At 41.1% G+C, this 19455-nt stretch overlaps 1 protein-coding gene across 1 annotated transcript in view; it reads left to right on the top strand.

The window, feature by feature from the left end:
• Positions 1 to 8548: 8548 nt before the first annotated feature.
• CRYL1 (crystallin lambda 1) overlaps positions 8549 to 19455 on the top strand; it is a 48083-nt gene continuing 37176 nt past the window's right edge. Inside the window, exons 1-3 of the mRNA XM_025894959.2 lie at positions 8549 to 8607; positions 10986 to 11093; positions 19227 to 19353. Of these exons, the coding sequence (XP_025750744.1) occupies positions 8576 to 8607; positions 10986 to 11093; positions 19227 to 19353 (267 nt within the window). The 5' untranslated portion in view covers positions 8549 to 8575. The remainder of the gene's footprint in view (positions 8608 to 10985; positions 11094 to 19226; positions 19354 to 19455) is intronic.

The raw sequence follows: 19455 nt of genomic DNA, 5'->3' as shown, positions 1-19455 counted from the left end.
GGCGGCTCCGCCTTGGCGAGGGCGGCAGAGGGCGAGCGGCCCCGAGCACCGAGAGGCCCGCTGCCCGCTGCCCGCGCCCGACGGCGGCCCGGCGGCGTTGCTCCGGGACACGGCGCGGTCCCCGCATGCACCGCGGCCGGGCGGGCGAGCGAGCGGGGCCGGGCGCAGCCGAAGCCGCGGCCCCCGGGTGGGCGGGGCCTGCCGTGAGGGACAGCGCTGCTCCCCCGCCTCGGCCGGGGCGTGCTTGACCTCGAGGAGGTGGGGAAAGAGCTCGCCCTCACCTCGTTTCTGCAAATTGAACGGGAAGAAAAGGTCCTTCAAGCGTTTAAGTGTGCACCTAATTTCCCGAGTCACAATCCAAAACGTTACAGATATGGCCTAAAACTGCAGACGATTCCCTAGTGCTTATGGCGTTTATATACTTCCCATGGGTATAACTCGGGGCAAAGAGTGAGAAGAGTTTGTTGACTACAGTCGGCTTTGAATAAAACTTCCGTTTCTTGTGGTGGTGGAGTAAACTAGGACAACTCACATACTGGAATAAAAAAAACCCGCACTTTTCTGTCCCCCAAAGGGATTTTAAGTCCAAACATTCAAACAACTGACTTCTGTGAAGTTGTCTTTGCCATCTTACCCCACTGCTTCCAGGAGATGTGTGGGCTGTATCCATTGCTTCCAGCTTCCACCTAAGATGAAGGTCTTTATCTGAATGCTCCATTCATCATGTCAATATTTTAAAGAAGAATTTCTTTATTATAGTTTATTATATTTGAATATATTCAATATTTTAGAGAAGTGCTTCCCTATGAGAGCGGTGAGGTGCTGCCACAGGTTGCCCAGGTAAGTTGTGACTGCCCCATCCCTGGAAGTGTTCAAGGCCAGGTTGGACAGGCTTGGAGCAACCTAGTCCAGTGAAAGATGTCCCTGCCCACGGCAGGAGAGCTTGGAACTAGATCATCTTTAAGGGCCCTTCCAATGCAAACCATTCTGTGACTCTGTGTGTCAGGTTATCCATGTTTCCAATATGGGAGCCTCAGTGCTAAGAAACAAAAGTTGTATCATGTGATAGACGTACAAATAAAATTTTGTTTTTCCCTGTGCTTTTCTTGTCTTATGGAAGAGGAACACAAAACAGCTGTGTGGGCTCATCGGACTGCCTACCTTTGTCCATGGGATAAGGAAAACAAATGGAAACAAGATCTGTTGTCTGCTAGGCATTGCTTTGCTGTGTGCAAATAAAACTCTGTGGTGTGGGTGATATTTACCGACTTTAAAGGGAAAATTATTAGAATAAATTAATTGGTGTTTCTGAAACATTAAGTAGAGGGCAACTAAAGTTCAGAATGGGGGAAAAAAAAATCTATGCTTCTCCATAGCAGGGAATTTAGGATTACAGGATTGTAGAAGGGACCTCAGGACATCTCTCCCATCTTTATACCTAGTTTAAATTTCTTTGTGTCTCTTCCCAGTAGTAAAGCCAACCTACTGTCATTTTATGGTGCAAATTGTTATTTTATGCTATAGATTTCCTCGTGAGCGAAAAGCAAATATACTTTGATAAAGTAAATGGCTTCTTGCATAGCTGTCAAAGCTTGCACTCAAGCACATGCCCCATACCTGAGAGTACCTGAGAGCATGTTTCTCGAGCTCCAAATTATTGCTGGCACATGTCCTCTGGAGCACAGTAGGACTCCACTTGCAGGGATGGCTCTCAGGCAGCAGCCAGCACCTCTGGGCAGAGACCTCATCACAATCACCACTCACTCTCGGGGTGCTCAGCGACACCATTTTTTCCAATAAGCTGAGAAATCTGCTCTCAAAACTGAAAAGCTCAATTAAAAAAAAAAAGTTATTAAAGCTTCCCATAGGCCAGTCTCTGAAACAAAATAAAAAAAATTAAAATCCCTAATGTCTTAAAAAAAGATGATTCCTCCTACCATTTTTACTAGTTTCTGTTGATATTTTGGAAACCCTGACGAGTGTCAGTGGATTTGCTCACAGCAAATCATTAACTCTGGGGAAAGTTTCACATGCCTAAATGGGAAACAGAATAGAGCAGGGATCTCTGAACAAGCCTACAGTATTTTTGAGAGAGAAAATATTTTATGAGACCAATTGTAACCTACCCCTACTGCCTTATACTAATGGCATAAAAAGGCTGCAAAGACAATAAACAGTACAAAGTCAGTCAGAACACCCTTTTTGTGGTCAGGGGTTGTGCACATTATGCAATGTCAGGGCCTTCTGCTGCTCACCTTTCAGCCTCAAAGTCCTTTTTGGAGAGATAAGGTGAAGAGGATATGAGTGAAAGGTCTTTCTACTCTGACTCCCATCAAGAGAAACCAAGATAACATAAGGAAGTATTAAGACATTATCACTTCTTGCATTAACCTGTTCACGTTCCATGCATGAACCACTTTCACACAGAAACTTCAGACTTGAGAACTTTGGACATGAGAATCTTTATACTCTAAATTTCTGGAATACAAGTATTTTGCAGCATAACAGACTTAAGGTGGGAAAATATTTTGGTTGCATTCCTTGCCACAAATTATGAACTCCAGCATAAGAAATATATATACATTTATAGTAACCTTTTTCTGCCTGTGACTCCTCATATATTATTGAGCCTATGGTTTTTAGAATTTTCTCATTGTCCCCAGATGCATCAGTATGTATCTGAGTGGTAGGTGGATTCTGTGGATAGCTCTGCTATCCATCTTGTCCATATTGGAGACCTGGGCATATGGGTGCCCAGCGCTATTCTGATGTTTCAGCCCAAATGCCTAGGGCAGTGGAGAGGAGGCACTGGGGTAAGGAGGCAGTGCATCTACTTTGTAAAAGAGGTGGTGCCAAGGCACCACTGGAATCTGACCATGTTCATGTTGTCAAATTTTCTTACCCTCCAAAATTGTGTGTATACACTCAAACCAGTTATTGGAAGTGGTCCCTGGCCTCTATGGACTCTGACCATACTGGAAATTATATTGGCGAATGGTAATTGGCCAACACTTTAATGGGCTATTTCAACCTCAGAGACATTTAGCTCCAGCACTCAGTCCAGCCCCTCCCAATGCTGCATGTTGCCTGTGCTGCTGGAGCGTACACCAGTGGTCAGGACCTTGGGAACACTCCCTGGCCCAGGTCCTTAGGCCTTGCAGTACAGCTGTTACTTTTGACATCCTCACAACAACATGAGAGTCTCAACAGACTTTTTTCATGTTTCTAAAAGCTGTGTCAATCTATGATTTTTTTTTTCTGGTGCTGTAAAGTATAAAAACGCATGAAGATTTAAAGCAAAACCCTCAGGATCCTTTGGACAACACAGGACCATACTAGTGGGCTGTGATTATAAGATATGATCTAACAAGATGATGCTACAGGAAGAAACCCTGTAATGATGTAAGATGATGTAATTGTCTTTACTGGTTTTGGCTAAATCCAGAGGGCAAGCTGGAACACAAATATGACAGAAAGAAGTGTAGCAAGTTTAGTATACAGTCCAAGTAACATCATATGCTGTGAATTCCTAATCATTAAGCCAGCAGAGTCACTAAATGAAGTTCTCCTGTTCTTTTGCCACCTTCTGATTTTCATCCCTGCCCCAGATCAGTCCTCTGACTGGCATCAAGTTACATACTTGTGCAGCTGAAGCAAACTGCAGATCTCATGAGGTTTTTCTTCAGATACCTTTCAAGACATGAAGTAAAAGATCCAGGGACAGCAGTGAAAAATTAGGGCAGATTAAGGAGACCATGAAGCTATACTCTTAAGTATGAACTTCTTTTCCTTTCAACACATGGTGTATCTGTCTTTTTGCAGTGGTAACATTGCAAATTGATGCCAAAAAACCTCGGTATGATTAACTGCTCAGAGACTTTTTCATCTTTAAGCAGCAAGGTATTTGTTTATTCAACACTGGGAGCAAGCCAGCTCACGCTGGACAAACTTGCTCAACCTGAAAGTGCAAAAGCAAGCAATTTTATACGCTTCAGATACATGGTTACATCATTTATCATACATATTAATAAGTAGGCTAGTCTCTAGGCGGAGTCTTTCCAGGCACGGGCAGTCTTCTCCTCAAGCCTTCATCTCTCTGGTGGTCGCCACAGATATCTTCCATGATTTGACCTCTTCAATTTTCTTTATTAGGTGATCTGAATTCTTGAAGCTTGCAAAATCCTGGCTTTGGGCCTTCTATATCTTATTCAAACGTCTGGTTTACCTAATTTATTGCCCTGTGTATACTATTCTTATTCTTTCTATGATAAGGCCTTTGGTCCAGTGAGCAGAATAGAACATGATATTAACCAGTGCTCCTAGAATGTTGTTCTAGCAAAACAGGTATTGGGGTTTCTTAGCAGGACAAGATATCTCGGTTAACTCTTTTAGGCCTCTTTTAGGCTCCCATTTCAAAATAAGGACTGTTCCAGGACCTACAAACTCAGGTTCAGGGGTTACTGGCCACCATCTGCCTGTTACAATCGCTGTTAGTGTGTACCTTACCCTTGCTTTGTCAGTTGAACTGTTCTGATCGGCCACTAATTGTTTTCAGAAAATGGTCTAAATTGAAAAAGTAATTCTCCCATTATAATCTTTAAAAAGTAATTTTTTAGCATGGAATTTTGGACTGACCAGGTGTTCAGGATTTTTTGCTGTTATGCAGAGAACTTAATAACTACATTTATTATAAAGACAATTAAAAAATTAAAGCGATGGTTCATACTCTCCCTAAACTTGAAAATTCAAACTTCAACTGTTTACTATTTTGCTGACTGGTGTATGTTACAGCCTTGATGCTCTGAGCTTATTTATCCCATCAGCAGATACATGTTGCATGTTACTTTCCTCCGTTATCAAGTGTATGAACAGTATGAGTGTTAGAATCTTCATGTATTAGCTCATTATTTCAGTGCTGTTAAAAATACACCTCTGTAGCACTTTATAACATCAATTTATTTCGGTTAATGTTTTCTAAAATAGAAGCAGTACGTTAAAGAAGCCTTCTGTCTCTTGAACGAGATTTAAACATCCATTTTGTATTTATGATCTCCAAGTTTCTGTGCATAAACATACATAAATTACAGTAAGATAATTAAAGGTAGAAAATAAAGTGTATACAGCTACTATTGATGCAATGATAAGTAGCACATCAGAATGTTTTCAGTTAGGTTCTTAATGAGGAATTAATTATGTAAAAATATTTTATAGATTTATATTGAAAAGTTTTAAAAGAGCTACTTCTGAACAGTTCTAAAGGCAGAAAATATTCAGTATAGTTCTGTTCTAAACATCAATTTACTATATAGTCTGTATTTAGTAAAGCAAGTAAATAAATCAATTTATGTACAGTTTGAAAACAAAATTAATTTAAGAACCTCATTATGAATAAAACATATGTTACAGGTAAGCTATATAGAATCATAGAATATGATGAGTTGAAAGGGACCCACAGGGATCATTGAAGTCCAGCTCCTGGCCCTGGCATGGGACCACCCCAAGAATCACACCACGTGCTTTTATATGTCCCACCATATGTTATAGTTTGGGTTTCAAATACATTTGCAGCAGGAAAATTATCTTGTTAACAGGTATTTCTACTATTGAAGGATATAATTCTATCTAGTTTTTCTGAATCTTTTGTAATATCTATTTCACTACTATTTACTATTTATTTCCAGTTCCTGCAGATTGCTTCATTAAGAATCAGCATTTTAGCACTATTGGGAGTATTTGCATCAAACCATTTGCACTGTAAAGGACCACCTAAATTAACAGCACAAACTACTGATAATTAAAATTATAGTTTTAATTGTAGTGTAATTTCAGTATAATCACTAGTCATAACTACAGTATGCAAACTGTTAGTTAGAACTCTACAGAATAGCAATAAAGTTATTAATTAATTAAAGCTATAATTTTTAAGGCATTATGTTTTCCAAACCATTAGGATCATAGTAGCAACGTGCCATAGTCCATTACCGAACAAATGTACTTTCTGGTCGCTCCGGTGAGCAAGTAATGTATTAAACAGACCTAATACTTAACAAAATGTGAACTATGCCTCTGTTTTCATCCCATGCCAAAAGCTCAATCTAGAACCCTCTGTATCCTTAAAGCATACAATACCTTTATTTTCTCTAAAGGGAAATTCACATCTCCTTTGTATTCTGCCTCTATGTGGCTCCCAGTTAATGTGAGTTATTTCCCCTTGCTCGTTACATGACCCTTTTATACCACCCTGCTACTCCCTTGCAGTAAACTCACCTGTCCATGGCCAGTAGCAGATTTCAGCTCCACACATGAGGAGCAGAGAGACTAAAAACATGGAGAGATTAACTATGCAGTTCCCAACACAAGTTGAATCTGCTCCTAACTGCTATTGGGCTTAGAAGAAAGAAAACGCTGGTGAGCACATTTTGGCTCCACCTGGGCCCCTCCCACTGGCAGGACAAGCCCTACTTTTCATTCCCTAGTGGAGCCCAAGTCCTTTCTTTGCTGTTTCTGGGCTTAGGGCAGCTTTTCTCCTTCCCATGTGAGTTGCAGAAGAAGGAGGAGAATCATTGTCTCTTATTTGTGGAGGCTGCAAGTTGTGGGCCTAAAACTCTTTATGTTGTTACGTAGAAATGAAATTTGCACTTTGTTTTTAAGTCATATTTTCTTCCTTTGACTTACCCTTCTGATAATTTAATTATTTTTGTTTTCTTTTCTTCTTGCAAACTTCTCTCTCCTCTTTTGATCTATTCAGTTTGGACTTATCGGTGTGTCTCATCGCTGTAAACAATGGGGAATATGCCTGCTGTCCTGTCATACCCTAATTATGATTAAGGAATGCATGTGGCTTTGTCACTAATATATTAATAATAATAATAATATAATTCAGAATTCATTTCCACGTATTTGTTTTGTTCACCCCCAGAACTTAAAGGTCCTGTAATTGCTTTTATCATGACCGTGATTAGCTCTCAAACCCCTGTGGTAACACTCCTGAACAGTTGAACTGAGCTTTTAATTCTGCTGAATCCATTTGTCTATCTCTAATGGCTTTTGTCTCTTATAGTCTGTTGCTAACAACAACTTGAATATAAATACACATCTCAGGAAGTCAAAGAGTATTAAAATAATTGATAAGTACTTCCAAATGGGAGTGATGGTAAAGTTGTTCCAGAAACTATGTTTCCAAAGCCCAGGAGATATTAGTTTTATGTTTTAGGAACTTAATTTTTTTTCTTTGCAGTAAAAACTTGAGTTCACAAAATAAATATACATTGATTGGCTAGAGAAAGATCTTTGTGTTTAGAACATGTGTCAAGTCGTGCATTTTGAATTAGTCTTCAAAGGAACAAAATTGGTACTTGCTAAAATCATAAAACACTGCTTTCTACGCTTTTCTATGCAAACCCTGAGCAGCAGAACTGGCACAGCATCCTGCACTCTTCTGTCCCACTGCCCTAAATCTTCCATGGCCCAGTTACATCCACTTCACTCCACTCACACTTCCCAGCTACTGGCATGTCTCAGCTTATATGGATGATATTAAGGTCATGAAGTCAGAGATAGCTTGGTTTTCCACCTGCTACCTGTTGAGTGGTATTCATGAAGCCCTTAGGAATTTATACTTGTGAGATCTCTGTCTCCTTTTTGAATGTGACTGGAATTAGCAAAGTGCCAGTGAGGGGGACAGATGTACCAAATGATTATGTGGGTCTTTAATTTTTTTTCTCATAAACTAGAAGAAATGATAGCCAAACAAAGGTTCACTGAGCAGCTTGTTCAGTAACTATCAAACCTTTATTCTGGGAACAAATGTATTAAATTTCAACCGATTTTTTTTTTCAGAAAGCTAGAAACACAGGAGAACTTGCAAGTATCTCTCAGCTGTATTAAGAGTACAGTAATATAATCTTGATAATAAACAGGCATTTAAAATGCTAAATTTTGTTTCTTTTCAGGAACATCTGGCATGATTACAGAGCAGTATGCAGATGAGTAGGAACTAAGCCAAATTGGAAGAAGTGAGTAATGATGAGCACACCAACACGAACAGTGTTACAGAGCAGCTTGAAGAGTTGACATTGTAATGTCACATTTTGGCACAACTTTAAAAAGATTTTGTACGAAAATCAAGGACAGCAAAAAAGAAAATTAACTCAGAATTAGAGGATAAAGCATTTTTAAGAATAATAAAGCCTTGCTTAATGTGCTTTCAAATTTCAACTTTGAAATTAATTTGTGCCTTTGTCAAAAGCAGTGGGGTCGGATGCACTCTAGTACTGCCGCTGGCCTCTCGAGGGGGAAGAGGTGAGCTGGTCTCGGCTCAGATGAGAGCTGGCGGTGCGGGAGGATCGGGCACAGCTCTCCGTGCCGTGTGGGGACGGGGGGGGCACACCCGGCTGCTGGAGGCGGGCTGTTGCCCGGGGCCCCGCCCCGCCCCTGGCGGGGCCGCGGCGCGCGGGCCCAGTATGGGCGGCCGCTGACGTCCGCGGGGGTGGGTCGGCTGCGCGCAGGCAGAGGTGTCCCAGCGCGGCCGTAGCTGCGCCGTCTGCTGCCGATCCCGCGTCTCCCGGTCCCAGCCATGGAGCACTCCCAGGTTGCCATCGTCGGCAGGTAACGCCTCTCCTCTCTCGCAGGTGGGGGAAGCGCCCGGCAGCGCTCGCCGCCTTTGGGGGCGGATGCCCGCGGCGTACGAAGGGGCTCGGACGCCGTCCCGGCACGGCCCGGCCTGCGGCGTGGTGGTTTGGGACTCAGTGCGAGTACGGCCCTGCCTCAGATGTCACCGCTGCTGCCGGCGTGGGATGTGTCGGGGAGATGCTGGGTCGGGGCAGTCGGTGGGTTTTGGCCAGCTGCGGGGTCGTACTGCTCCTGGATCTCGGGAACCAGGCGGTGATGCACCTGCTGGGCTCCTTAGAGTGCCTTTGCTTAACGCCCCGACAGCCCCGTGCTACTGTAAAACAAACAGCAAAAAAAATACACAGCACCTCTACCGAAGTAAGTCATCCTTTAAGTGTGAAAGACTGGTGGCCTTTTTTATTGCAATGCTTTGTGTGCATAAGTGCAAGAGGAGTGGAGAAATCCAAGCACAGCTTTAATGTCCTGTTTGTCAACTGTGTCAAGAAACTTCTAAGTTCCTCTAAGACGCTCCTGAAGTAATGCTTAATTGCCACAAGATAAAGCAATATTTCTGGCTTGTGTGGGAATGCATTGTTTCATCCTCTCATTGTGAGCTGAACCTGAAGTTCTTGAACGATGATCTGGAGGGGAGAGAAAACACGTGCCAGACAGTAGCAGTCCGCTGTACCTTGGTGTAGAAGTGTGGGCTGCAACAAACTTCACTAGCAAGACCACTTGAAGCCTCAAGACATGAGTCTCAGTGCTGTTGTGTGACACTGACAAAAGTAAACTTTTGTTCCCCATGAGTGTGTGTGAAGGGTTGGGAAAGCTAGGCTCTTGCTCGCTGTGGCTGCTGTGGCACTGTTGTAGTGAAGGCAGAAAATTTGTTTCTGGTAGCACCCACAGAAGTTATGTGAGCAGATCTGGTCCTTAAGACTGTCTATCACTGGACTCAAAATGACAGTACTTAAAGTTTCAAAAAACACTGTCTTGGGGTCAAATATGCTAACATCAGGTTGTAATGATGTGGTTGTGTACAATGATGTAAGAGTGCAGGACTGATACCTACCATTGATTTGTTTTGTATTCTCTGTAATTCAAAAGAAAAAAAGCCCACGATCCTAAAAACCTGTATTGAAATAAACTTTTTTTTTCTGTTGTTTGTCAAACACTCTTTTAAGGAAACTTAAGAGTGCAATCTGGAGAGATGATGCAAGTTTATAAAGATACTGGCAGCTCGGATTTACTTGCTTAAGGCTTAAGTGGTCCAAGTTTTATAAATACTTGTTAGCCAGGAGACTACAGTAGCTTACAAACTTTGACCATACCTTACCGGTTCCATAAGTCTGTTCTGTAGCTTGCCTGAGAACTGATGAAGTCTGGACTTACTACAGTGAAGTTTTGTGTTTTTACTTTCAAATGGTATGTTTTTAGTGAGACTTTACTGTCTGTTTAACAAGACTAAATGCAAAGCTTGACTTTTTTTTTTCTGGTCCCAATTATTTCCACTTATTCTTGCTATTTCCTGAAGCTTCCTGTTTTGATCCTTTTTTAAAATGTATACTTAAACCAAAGGCTGAACATGTTCTTGTTTTCTCTTCCTTCTTTTCTCATCTGTCCTGCTGCTTTATCTTTGACTTTTGTTCCCGTTTTAATCTTTTATTGATGCCCTAGCGGCCTTACATTTTCCAGTTGCCAGAGATCACTTAAGTTTATTGCTGCAAATAAGCTGATCTTGAAAATGACAGGAAATGCATGTAATTATCAAAAAACCCACTGTAACAGTCATGGGTATGGAGTTCTGATCTTGTCTCTATTATGGATTTTTTTTTTTTAATTTTTAATATTTTTTTTTGTGATCTCAGGTTACTTAAGCTTGTGACACCGTGATTTGGGGCTTCCATTTGAAAAGGCTGATGCCTGCTGTACATCTAACTAAGTTAAAACCTGCATTGCTTCGAGAGACATGATAAAATTGTCAGTTACTACAAGTTTCTTCTATGTAGTGCTTGGTAATGTGTTTTCACCAAAAGATGCAGGCAGGCTGTTCCTGTGTGTATCCAGCATGTTGAAGTGCTTCATCTAAAAATAAAGGTAGTGCTAGAAGTGGCTAGATGGAAAAGTAGTATCAAACCCATGGTTAGGTGAGGGTTTTTTCCCGTTTCATGTGCGTATGGTACTTTCTGAATTACTGAGGACCTGTGACTTCAGTAGCTGTTAGAGACATTTATTTTTTATCGATATCAACTTATTTTTTAGTCAAATATTGAAGACTTCAAGCTCCTTTTTCCTTTTTGCAGTGCTTGCAAGACCTTCTTCCTCCAAATAAGTGCCATTTTATGAATTGGGCTGATATTTATTTTTTTTCTTTTCAGCGGACTCATTGGTCGCAGCTGGGCCATGGTATTTGCTGCTGGAGGCTTCAAAGTGAAACTTTATGATATTGCACAACAGCAGCTGACAAGCGCACTGGAAACTATTCGGTAGGTCACCTGGCTTGAAATGACTGGGGTTGTAACGAAGTTGTGGCATTGCTGTAACTATGAATGAATAGCCATATCTTATTATGGGAGCATAGATTTTAAGCTTTGAAGAAGGCTTTAATTTAGAAGTACAGGTCCTTTTAAGATCAGAACTGTGTTCCCAAGCGTCACTGACACTTGTGAAGAGAAATTTAATTCTTAAGTAGTTCAAGAGCTTAAGTTTAAATTCATTTTTGTTTAATTATGCTTACCACCATTAGGTTATCTATAGGCTAAGTTTAAAATATACAAACATAAGAGGTTTTGCATAGAAAGGCAACAAAAACGCTTTCAAAGTTTAAGTAGGTTAAAATGGATTGCTGAGGAACTCTGCTACAGTTATTAGTATTTTATAACTAGAGTTTTTTAAACTCTTAAAGTAATATTTTTGAGTCTTAGAAGAACAGGTTGCCACTTTCACCAAAGATACAACTACTAATCAGTTGTAGTTGAAGCTGGGAAGCATCTTTAGAGGGATAGTAAATGTGAGGGTGTGAACATGAGATCACTCACACTGGTTCAGGCCAACGGTCCTCCAGCCCTTTTCTCTTGCCCTGTGGCACTGTGGCTAAAGCCCCATGCTTTTCATATTACAAGAGCTACAAGTTCAAGTCTTGCCCGTCTGCACCCTGCCCCCAACCTTCAGTGCCCAGAAGCTGTAACTCTTTAGTTAATGTATTCAGTAGCTCTTAACTAGATTTCTTCTAAGTATTTCTCTAAATGTCCCTTGAACCCATATAAATCCTTCCATGGCCTCCTTGCCCAAGGACTTTGTGTTCTGCAGGTTTACTGCTCGCTGCATGAAGAGCTACTCCCTTTTGTTTGTTTTGAACCTGACACCTCAGTTGCTTTGATTGACCCCTAGTTCTTATGTTAGAAGGGACAGTGTCTGGTTGGTCGTATGCACCCTCTTCTTGCTGGTCCTCGAAATACAGCTTTTATATGCATGTGAGAGAGGGAGAGAGTGCGTTTATCGAGTTGTTCTGTGCACAACCTTATGTAGCTTTATCGGCATTTAATGCTAAAGTTCAGATTGCTTCACGATCAGCATCAACCTAAATGCATCAACTCTCCCTTCTGATGCATTGTAGTGATGTGTCAGCGGTATGGGGTGTAAGGTGCACCTAAAAAAGGGTTGTAGTGTGTTGCATCCTCATTTCTTTCTGTAACAAGGCTTAAAGCCAATAGAAATGACTTCAGGAGCCCCTTGTAGGTCAGTTCAGTTGTTGGAATTCAAAAGCAAAGCAGTATGTGATATCTAGTGAGATTTGCTAAAAAAGGCTTGATAACAAAAGAAGAGGAAAATCTATCTTTTACTTTTTTTTTTCTTTCCAGGTAGATGTTAGTCAGACCAAACATCTCTCTTGCATCCCTAGATGACAGACACTTTTGCTTTTTTTCACAACTGCTGTCACAGTAATAGCCATGATAAGATTCTGGATTATTGTGGAGGTGGCAGTTTTACTAAACTGTATTACTAAACTATGTTACTAAACTATGTTTACTAAACTTTATGTTACTGAAGACAGCATTTGCCCCTAATTTTTTCTTTTTCTAATAACAAAATCATGAAATGAGGATTTTAGCCTTCCAAGGTTTTCAGCTTGAAAAAGTAAAGCATAAAATGTCATGCATAATAGAATAGAGTACAATTTGAGTGGGTCTGTGCTGTCCTGTGCCTGCATGTGCTGTAGCATAAATGCTGACAGAGTCAAAAATGGGTAAGGTTGGAAGGGAGCCCTGGAGGTCATATAGCCCAACCTCCCTGCTCAAGCAAGGTTCCCTAGAGCATGTTACGTCCAGACAGCTTTTGAATATCTCCAGGGAAGGAGATGCTGCAACCTGTCTGGCCAACCTGTTCCAGTGCTTAGTCACCCTGACAATGAAGAAGTGCTCCCTCATGTTCAGGTGGAACTTCTTGTATTCCGGTTTCTACCCCTTGCCTCTCATCATATTGCTTGGCACCACTGAGAAGAGCCTGGCTCCATCCTCATGACACCCTCCTTTCAGATGCTTATAGACATTGTTTAGGTCCCCTCTGTTGCCTCTTCTTGAGGCTGAACAGGCCCAACTCCTTCAGCATTTCCCTGTAAGATACATGCTCCACTCCCATAATCACCTTTGTCACCCTCCGCTGGACCTGCTCCAGGAGCTCCCTGTCTCTCTGGTACTGGAGCCTGGGCACTCTGCTGGCTCATGGACAGCTTGTTGTCCACCAGGACCCCCAGGTCCTTTTCCAAAGAGATGCTTTCCATCAGGTCAGCCCCCAGCCTGATGCATGGGGGTATTCCTCCCCAGATGCAGGATCCTGCATTTGCCTTTGTTGAACTTCCACTCCGCCCATTTCTCTAGCCTACTGAGGTCCTTCTAAAGGGCAGCACAGCACTCTGGGGTATTGGCCACTACTCCCAGCTTTGTGTTATCAGTGAACTCTGTGGAGGCATCTGCCCCTTCATCTAAGTCATTGATAAGTTCAAGGCAAGTTCAACTGCGTTCAAGGCAGGTTTTGCCTTTTACGTAAGGTGTTCTTAACTCAATTTATAATTAACTTGTGTATCTTGGCTGTTGTAACATTCTAGTTAAAAAACTGGGTCTCAGGACAACATAGTTTTTGTGTTAAGAATACAAGCTATGCAGTTTCTTCAACCACTATTTTAATGATTGCATCTATCAGAATATGGTCAAACTTGAACTTCTTTGCACTGATTTCATAGCACACAACCTGCAGCAAATCACACTGGGTGCTACCTCCGTGAGAGCTGGAGCTTCAGTAGGTAATGAGGGCTCACAGGAGAACAGCAGCTCCCATTGGAGCTGTCTGACAAAGCCAGCTGGTGACTGTTTCTCTGGACTTGCTGTGATTTGCTTTCCTTTTCCCCTCCAAATAGCTAATACTTTTGGGGAAGTTTTTAGGCTTAGAGGCTTTTATGGTTTATTTTGTTTTAGTATTACAATGTATTTAGCAGGAAGGTTTCCCAGCATGAACTTGTCATTCTGATGCCAAGATGCCAAAAAGGTTAGATCCCCTAACTCATTAGATGCATTAACAAGTGAACTTACTTAGGTCACTAGATTTGGAGACAGCATTAGGGTTGATATTCAGAGAGCAAGAAGTGACTTGTAATGAGTTGCAAACTCTGATCAGACTCTCCAGTATTCACAACACTGTGTTTACTGTGGAAAAACACGGCGACGTTAAATGCTTTTCCTGTTACGAAGTCTTTGCTCTCGTTGCAGCATCCAGTTTGTGAAGTGCCAGTGTAGACATCCTGGGAGTGCTGTGGCTGGAAAACAGTTTGTGTGTGTGATAGCTTCAGGACATCTCAGAACTTTGATTGGTTTTATGCATCAGCACACTCTTATGGTGCATCCCAGCTCCTCTGTAGTCCGTTGCTTTGTGCCTCTTCAAAACTGTGTCAAAGGCAGATGTGCATCTGTCCCTCTTTAGTATACTGCTGTTGCTATAGGTGAAGTGCATTTGACAGCTCTGGATCTCTCTTGTCTGGACATAAACATACTGTAGTGATTCAGCTTGTACTGCTGTTTCAAGAAGACTTCATGTGTGATGACTTTTCCATGGGGATGTGTTGTGTGTTTGCCTTTGGGAAAAGCAGGAAGAGGAAAGTGGTTACTAATGCTTTCAGATAGCCAGTTGCAACAGAGTGAAGTCTTGTGCTGTGTGCTAAGGACATGACTGCAATGACCTCAGTCTCTGGTCATCCTAGGGACGAACCTTTGAATAAAAAGCCATCCACTAGAGGTCAGTGGTGTACCGTTGTATGTACAAGCTGGTCTGGTTTCTGCCTTAATGTATAAGTATCAGGGAACACTCTCTTCCTTTTCCCACACTTTTGTGGCAATCTAATAGCCTAGGGGAATACAAAGATGGTTTAGCATTTAGAAGACTTAAAATTCATTTGTGAAACAAAACAACCAAAATGTCAATAAGTATACTGTCAAAAGGTGCCAAAGAACAGCATTTCCTGGGAAGGAAAGCCAAAATTAAAGTAAAGCACATATTCCCAATAACTATACTAATTTAAATAAATAGCTAACATGAAGATTGGTGATATTAAGAGGGAGATTTTTGTTGAGGAATAAACAAAAATCCAGCCTTAAGTTGCAAAAGATAAAGATGGTGGTTTTGCTGGTCAATTAAGTGTTATCAGTGCACAGTGTAGTGTGTAATGGCTTATGACAGAGAAGAAGAAATGACAGGATGGTTATCACTGGCAGAGAAGGAAAGATATGGAACAGGAGACAGGTGCTACAAACTTCTGTGAGAGCTTGAGGAAGAATAATAAAAGCTTGGTCTCTCAGTCTATACCTCTAGCTTTTTTGAATCAAGGGTTACCAGTCATGTACTGTTACTGTGGAGAACCAGGGAGGATGAGACAAATGTTGTGTGGCATAGATGCTGAATAATAACTTGACCCCCTTCTTCAAAGAAGGAAATAATTCTGTTGTGGTCTCTTCAACATTAAGTTTGTTTGTTTGAGTTTTCTTGGGTTTTGGTGTGGGTTTTTTTTCAAGCAATATATATATCCTGTGAACAAGAGTATGCTGGATTTGGGCAAGAGCAACTAGAAAATGGACTTCTGACAAATGAATAGTTAAGACTTGAATTATTGGCTCCTTATCTTGCCTCACAAGGTGTGAGGTAGCCTTGTAAGGAGTTTGGATACTCCAGCTTAGGTGCACCATTTCTTTACAGATGAAGCACTGGCACCTTTAGTGTGCTAGAAACCTTAAGTGTTGGATGAAGTTTTTGCCTAGCAAGCTGTGGTGTATATACCCTGTGACCTTGGGAAATGGAGCTGAATATTCCTGCTTCCTATTCCTTGCCATGCAAATTGCTTAAGAGGTAGAATTCTGTGCTTTTCAGCCATTCATTTGCTGTGTCGGTAAGAAACTAAATGGGGAATTCCTCCAGACACTTGATGGATTTCCTGCTGATTTCTGTGGCTTTGCCTAGGGAGGGGTGTGTGCTTGAGCACATTTTATTAATATCCTTTTTCTACCTTGAAGTGCTCTTAAACAAAACTTATGAAAAGGAATTTCTGACTACTTTAGCTTTGGGTAGGAAAGGTCTAGGTTTTTGAGTCTATACCCGTATTTGAGAAAAGAGGCAGAAAGATATTTATGGAACTCTTCATCACTTTTAGACTGCATAAATTGGTGAAAATAATTTTAGTACCAAGTCTAAGGGACTTCAGGGAAGCAAACAGGACATTCCTGAGCAGTGTATAAAAAGCATATGACTCTTGGCTTGGTTTTCCAGTTAAGAATTAATTGATCTTTTCAAAGCTCTTGTCCAGTCTAAACAAAATGCAATGTCTAATGGTTTACTGAGGTAAAACAGTAAAAATTAAATTACTAAAAGAGTAAAAATTCATTGTCCATGATCATCCACGACAAAAATAAAGAGGAAGTATTAGAAGTTGCAGTACAGAAATGATTAGTTGGAGTTAATTGCTGAAGAGATTCATTGAAGAGGAGAAAGTTACTGCTGGTACGAATTAGCACTGTGTGTGTGCATGCATGTGGATATTTGGTGGTGGTGGTTTTGTTCTTTCCAATCTGGAATATAGGTGTATATTCTGGTTTGCAAGGTGCACTTCAACAGAACGTTAAACAGAGCCTCTGTTGATATCTTACCTGCTCCCAAGTTATTTGAAATGCTTTGATTTTAATGTACAAAGTCCATAGTGATTTGAAGGTATGTGATTTTTAGTGGGGCTAAAGGTTAGATGCCCTAACTCATTAGATGTGTTAACAAGTGAACTTGAACTTGCTCCCAGGATAACATATTGCTGCAAAGCTATTTTGTTTGCTGGGAAACAAATGTTCTCTTTTCTGATACTTGGTGTGGGAGAAAAGACATCAGAATAACTTGCAGAGCTGCGGGTGTTTATAACCTCTTAATAAAGCCATGATAAAACTAGTAGAGGCTGTATTTGCTCCATTTTCTTGGATACAGCACAACGACATGGATGCTGAAGTAAAATTCTGATTCTTTGGAATTTATTGGTAAATACAGTGAGCCAGTTCAAGCTAAAGATCTGAGGGCTCAGTGAATCTTGGCTGAGGTGTGACTTGCTTCTATATAGTTAAGTAGGAACTGCCTTGCCTTTAAATAAATCCCAGCAAACTTTCATCCTTGACTTCAGAATACTATGGTCTAAATTCTCATTCTGAACTATATTCTCTTGGGGTGGAAAATAGGTACTTCCAATGTAAGACAAGATGGATTGCCTACTTGGATGTCTAAAAAAAGATCAGACAAATGCACCCAAAACAGTTGTTCCTTCTCTAAAAGAGACCTGAAAATGATTGTCTCAGGTGTGCATTTTGTCAGAGTAGGTGGGATGAATTGCACTCATTTTGTTTAGGACAGTCTGGAGGAGGAAGCTTAATATTTTTATTTGATCTATGTCAACAATACTTGTTGAGAGGAAAGATTTCTAAATAAAAGGATGGTTTGACAAAGTGTGAGTGCATTATTACACATTGCTCAGCAGATGGCCTGAAAGGTGTAGAGAGAAAAAGAGGCAGTGTGATCTAAGTCCTCTCCCTTCTCAATTTACTTAAATGCTGCTTGAAAAGTGTAGACAACACCTCCCACAGCTTCATAAAGCAACTGAGATCTGGGATCCAGTTAGGATCACTGTCTGTATGTTTAGGATTGCTGGTGGCTGCAGCGGTGTCATTGGCAGGGGGTAAGGAAGGTCTGCCCCAGGGCGTAAGTGAAGGAGCTGGACTGGAGAAGTAGCCTGGGGCTGATGTTTTCCTGACCCTGGGATGGGGTGCCTGTCCTGCTTCATAAGAACAGTGTCTGTCTCTGGCTGCTGTAGATTGTGACAAACATGTATCTCCTCTGAGGTCTCTAGGTACAAAAGTAAATTCAGTGTTACTGTCTGGACACTTGGAGGGGACTGGGCAGGTGTATTAAGGTCTGAGGTGTGACTGGGAGTGGAGATTATCTGGGCCGATATAACTAAGTTCTGGCCATTTAATGTGTTCTGTAAAGCCCCTAAAGAAGACTGTCATGTGTGCTTCAGTGCCATGGTCACTTAAGAAACACATGATGGATCACTGGTTATTTCTATATTCAGTTATGGTTTGTGTAGTACAAAAATATACTTTTTCTATACAGTTTTTTTAATCACTACAGCTTTTCTACCCTCTAACTGAGTGGCAAGGGCAGTTTATTTATCGTGTAAAAAGGCATCCCAAAAGAAGCCAGTGCTTCAAAACTGGGTTGGTAGGGAGAATAAAGGGGTTTTTTTCCCTACTGCTATTCATTAGTTCAATTTTCTCCTGTATTCAGGATGAGCGGTTTTTGCTGAATAATAACCAAAGGCTCCGAGGAATTCTGGCTTGAGGTAACTGAACAGATTTAAGCATGATAATTCTGGCTTGAGGTAACTGAACAGATTTAAGCATGATAATGGCTACAGCAAAGACCTTTGGGTTGTTTGCAATCAGACAGTTTAATCCCACTTAATTTCTGTGGAAATTGTTCCTCTAAGTGACTTATAATGGGTTTGAAAAATGACTTGCTTGCTCTGGATGTTTGAGGGCTTCAGACTGTAGAGACTTTTACTGAGAAGGTAAAAGCAGTGTGTGTAAAAGTGAAGGTAAAAGCCCTACTAGTGGTGTGTACTCAAACATTCATTTCAAGCTTTGGCCACTCAATTTAAGAAGTACTTGAATTTTTTGACATTTGCTCTGTTAGTTACATATTAAAAAAACCTCTTGTAGTGATACAGGTTTTTTAGGAAGGACTCCTGGCTGCATGGAATGTGTTTATTTATTTCTATACAGTTAAAGAGCTGTTCCTACAAAGAGGCAATCCTGCATCTAGGAGTAGATCTTAGAGCTGCCTCTGCTTGAAGAGAAGGAAAAGAAAACCTTATAAAAGGGGGAGCAAAGAGAAGCCACTGAAATTAACCTTTATATTTTTGAGTATGAATATATGCAGTGGTGTTGCAAATAGCATAGTACTACTGGTTTGTTAAGAAGCTTTTTAAAAAATTAATGGTGGCTTAACAATTATAAAGTATTGAAATGTGTCTGTGTTGTTTCTGTCAGCAAACAAATGAAAGAGATGGAGAAGTCGGGATCCCTGAAAGGATCTTCTAGTGCGGAACAGCAGTTTGCTCTCATTAGCGTTTGTACAGACCTGAAGGCAGCAGTAGAGGGTGCTACTTTCATTCAGGTAAGCAAAGATTTGCCAACTTCTAGCAAGCAGTTCAGAAAGATGATCAAAAGCTGTGCTATGTATCCTGACATGGGAGATCATGCCTCTTTGCAGGATTTC

This window comes from Manacus vitellinus, unplaced genomic scaffold, assembly GCF_001715985.3.
Source record: "Manacus vitellinus isolate BGI_N305 unplaced genomic scaffold, ASM171598v3 scaffold_2_pilon, whole genome shotgun sequence".
NCBI classification, from domain to species: Eukaryota; Metazoa; Chordata; class Aves; order Passeriformes; family Pipridae; genus Manacus; species Manacus vitellinus.
The sequence above is the reverse complement of the archived record's forward strand: the minus strand, read 5'-3'. Positions and strand labels throughout refer to the sequence as shown.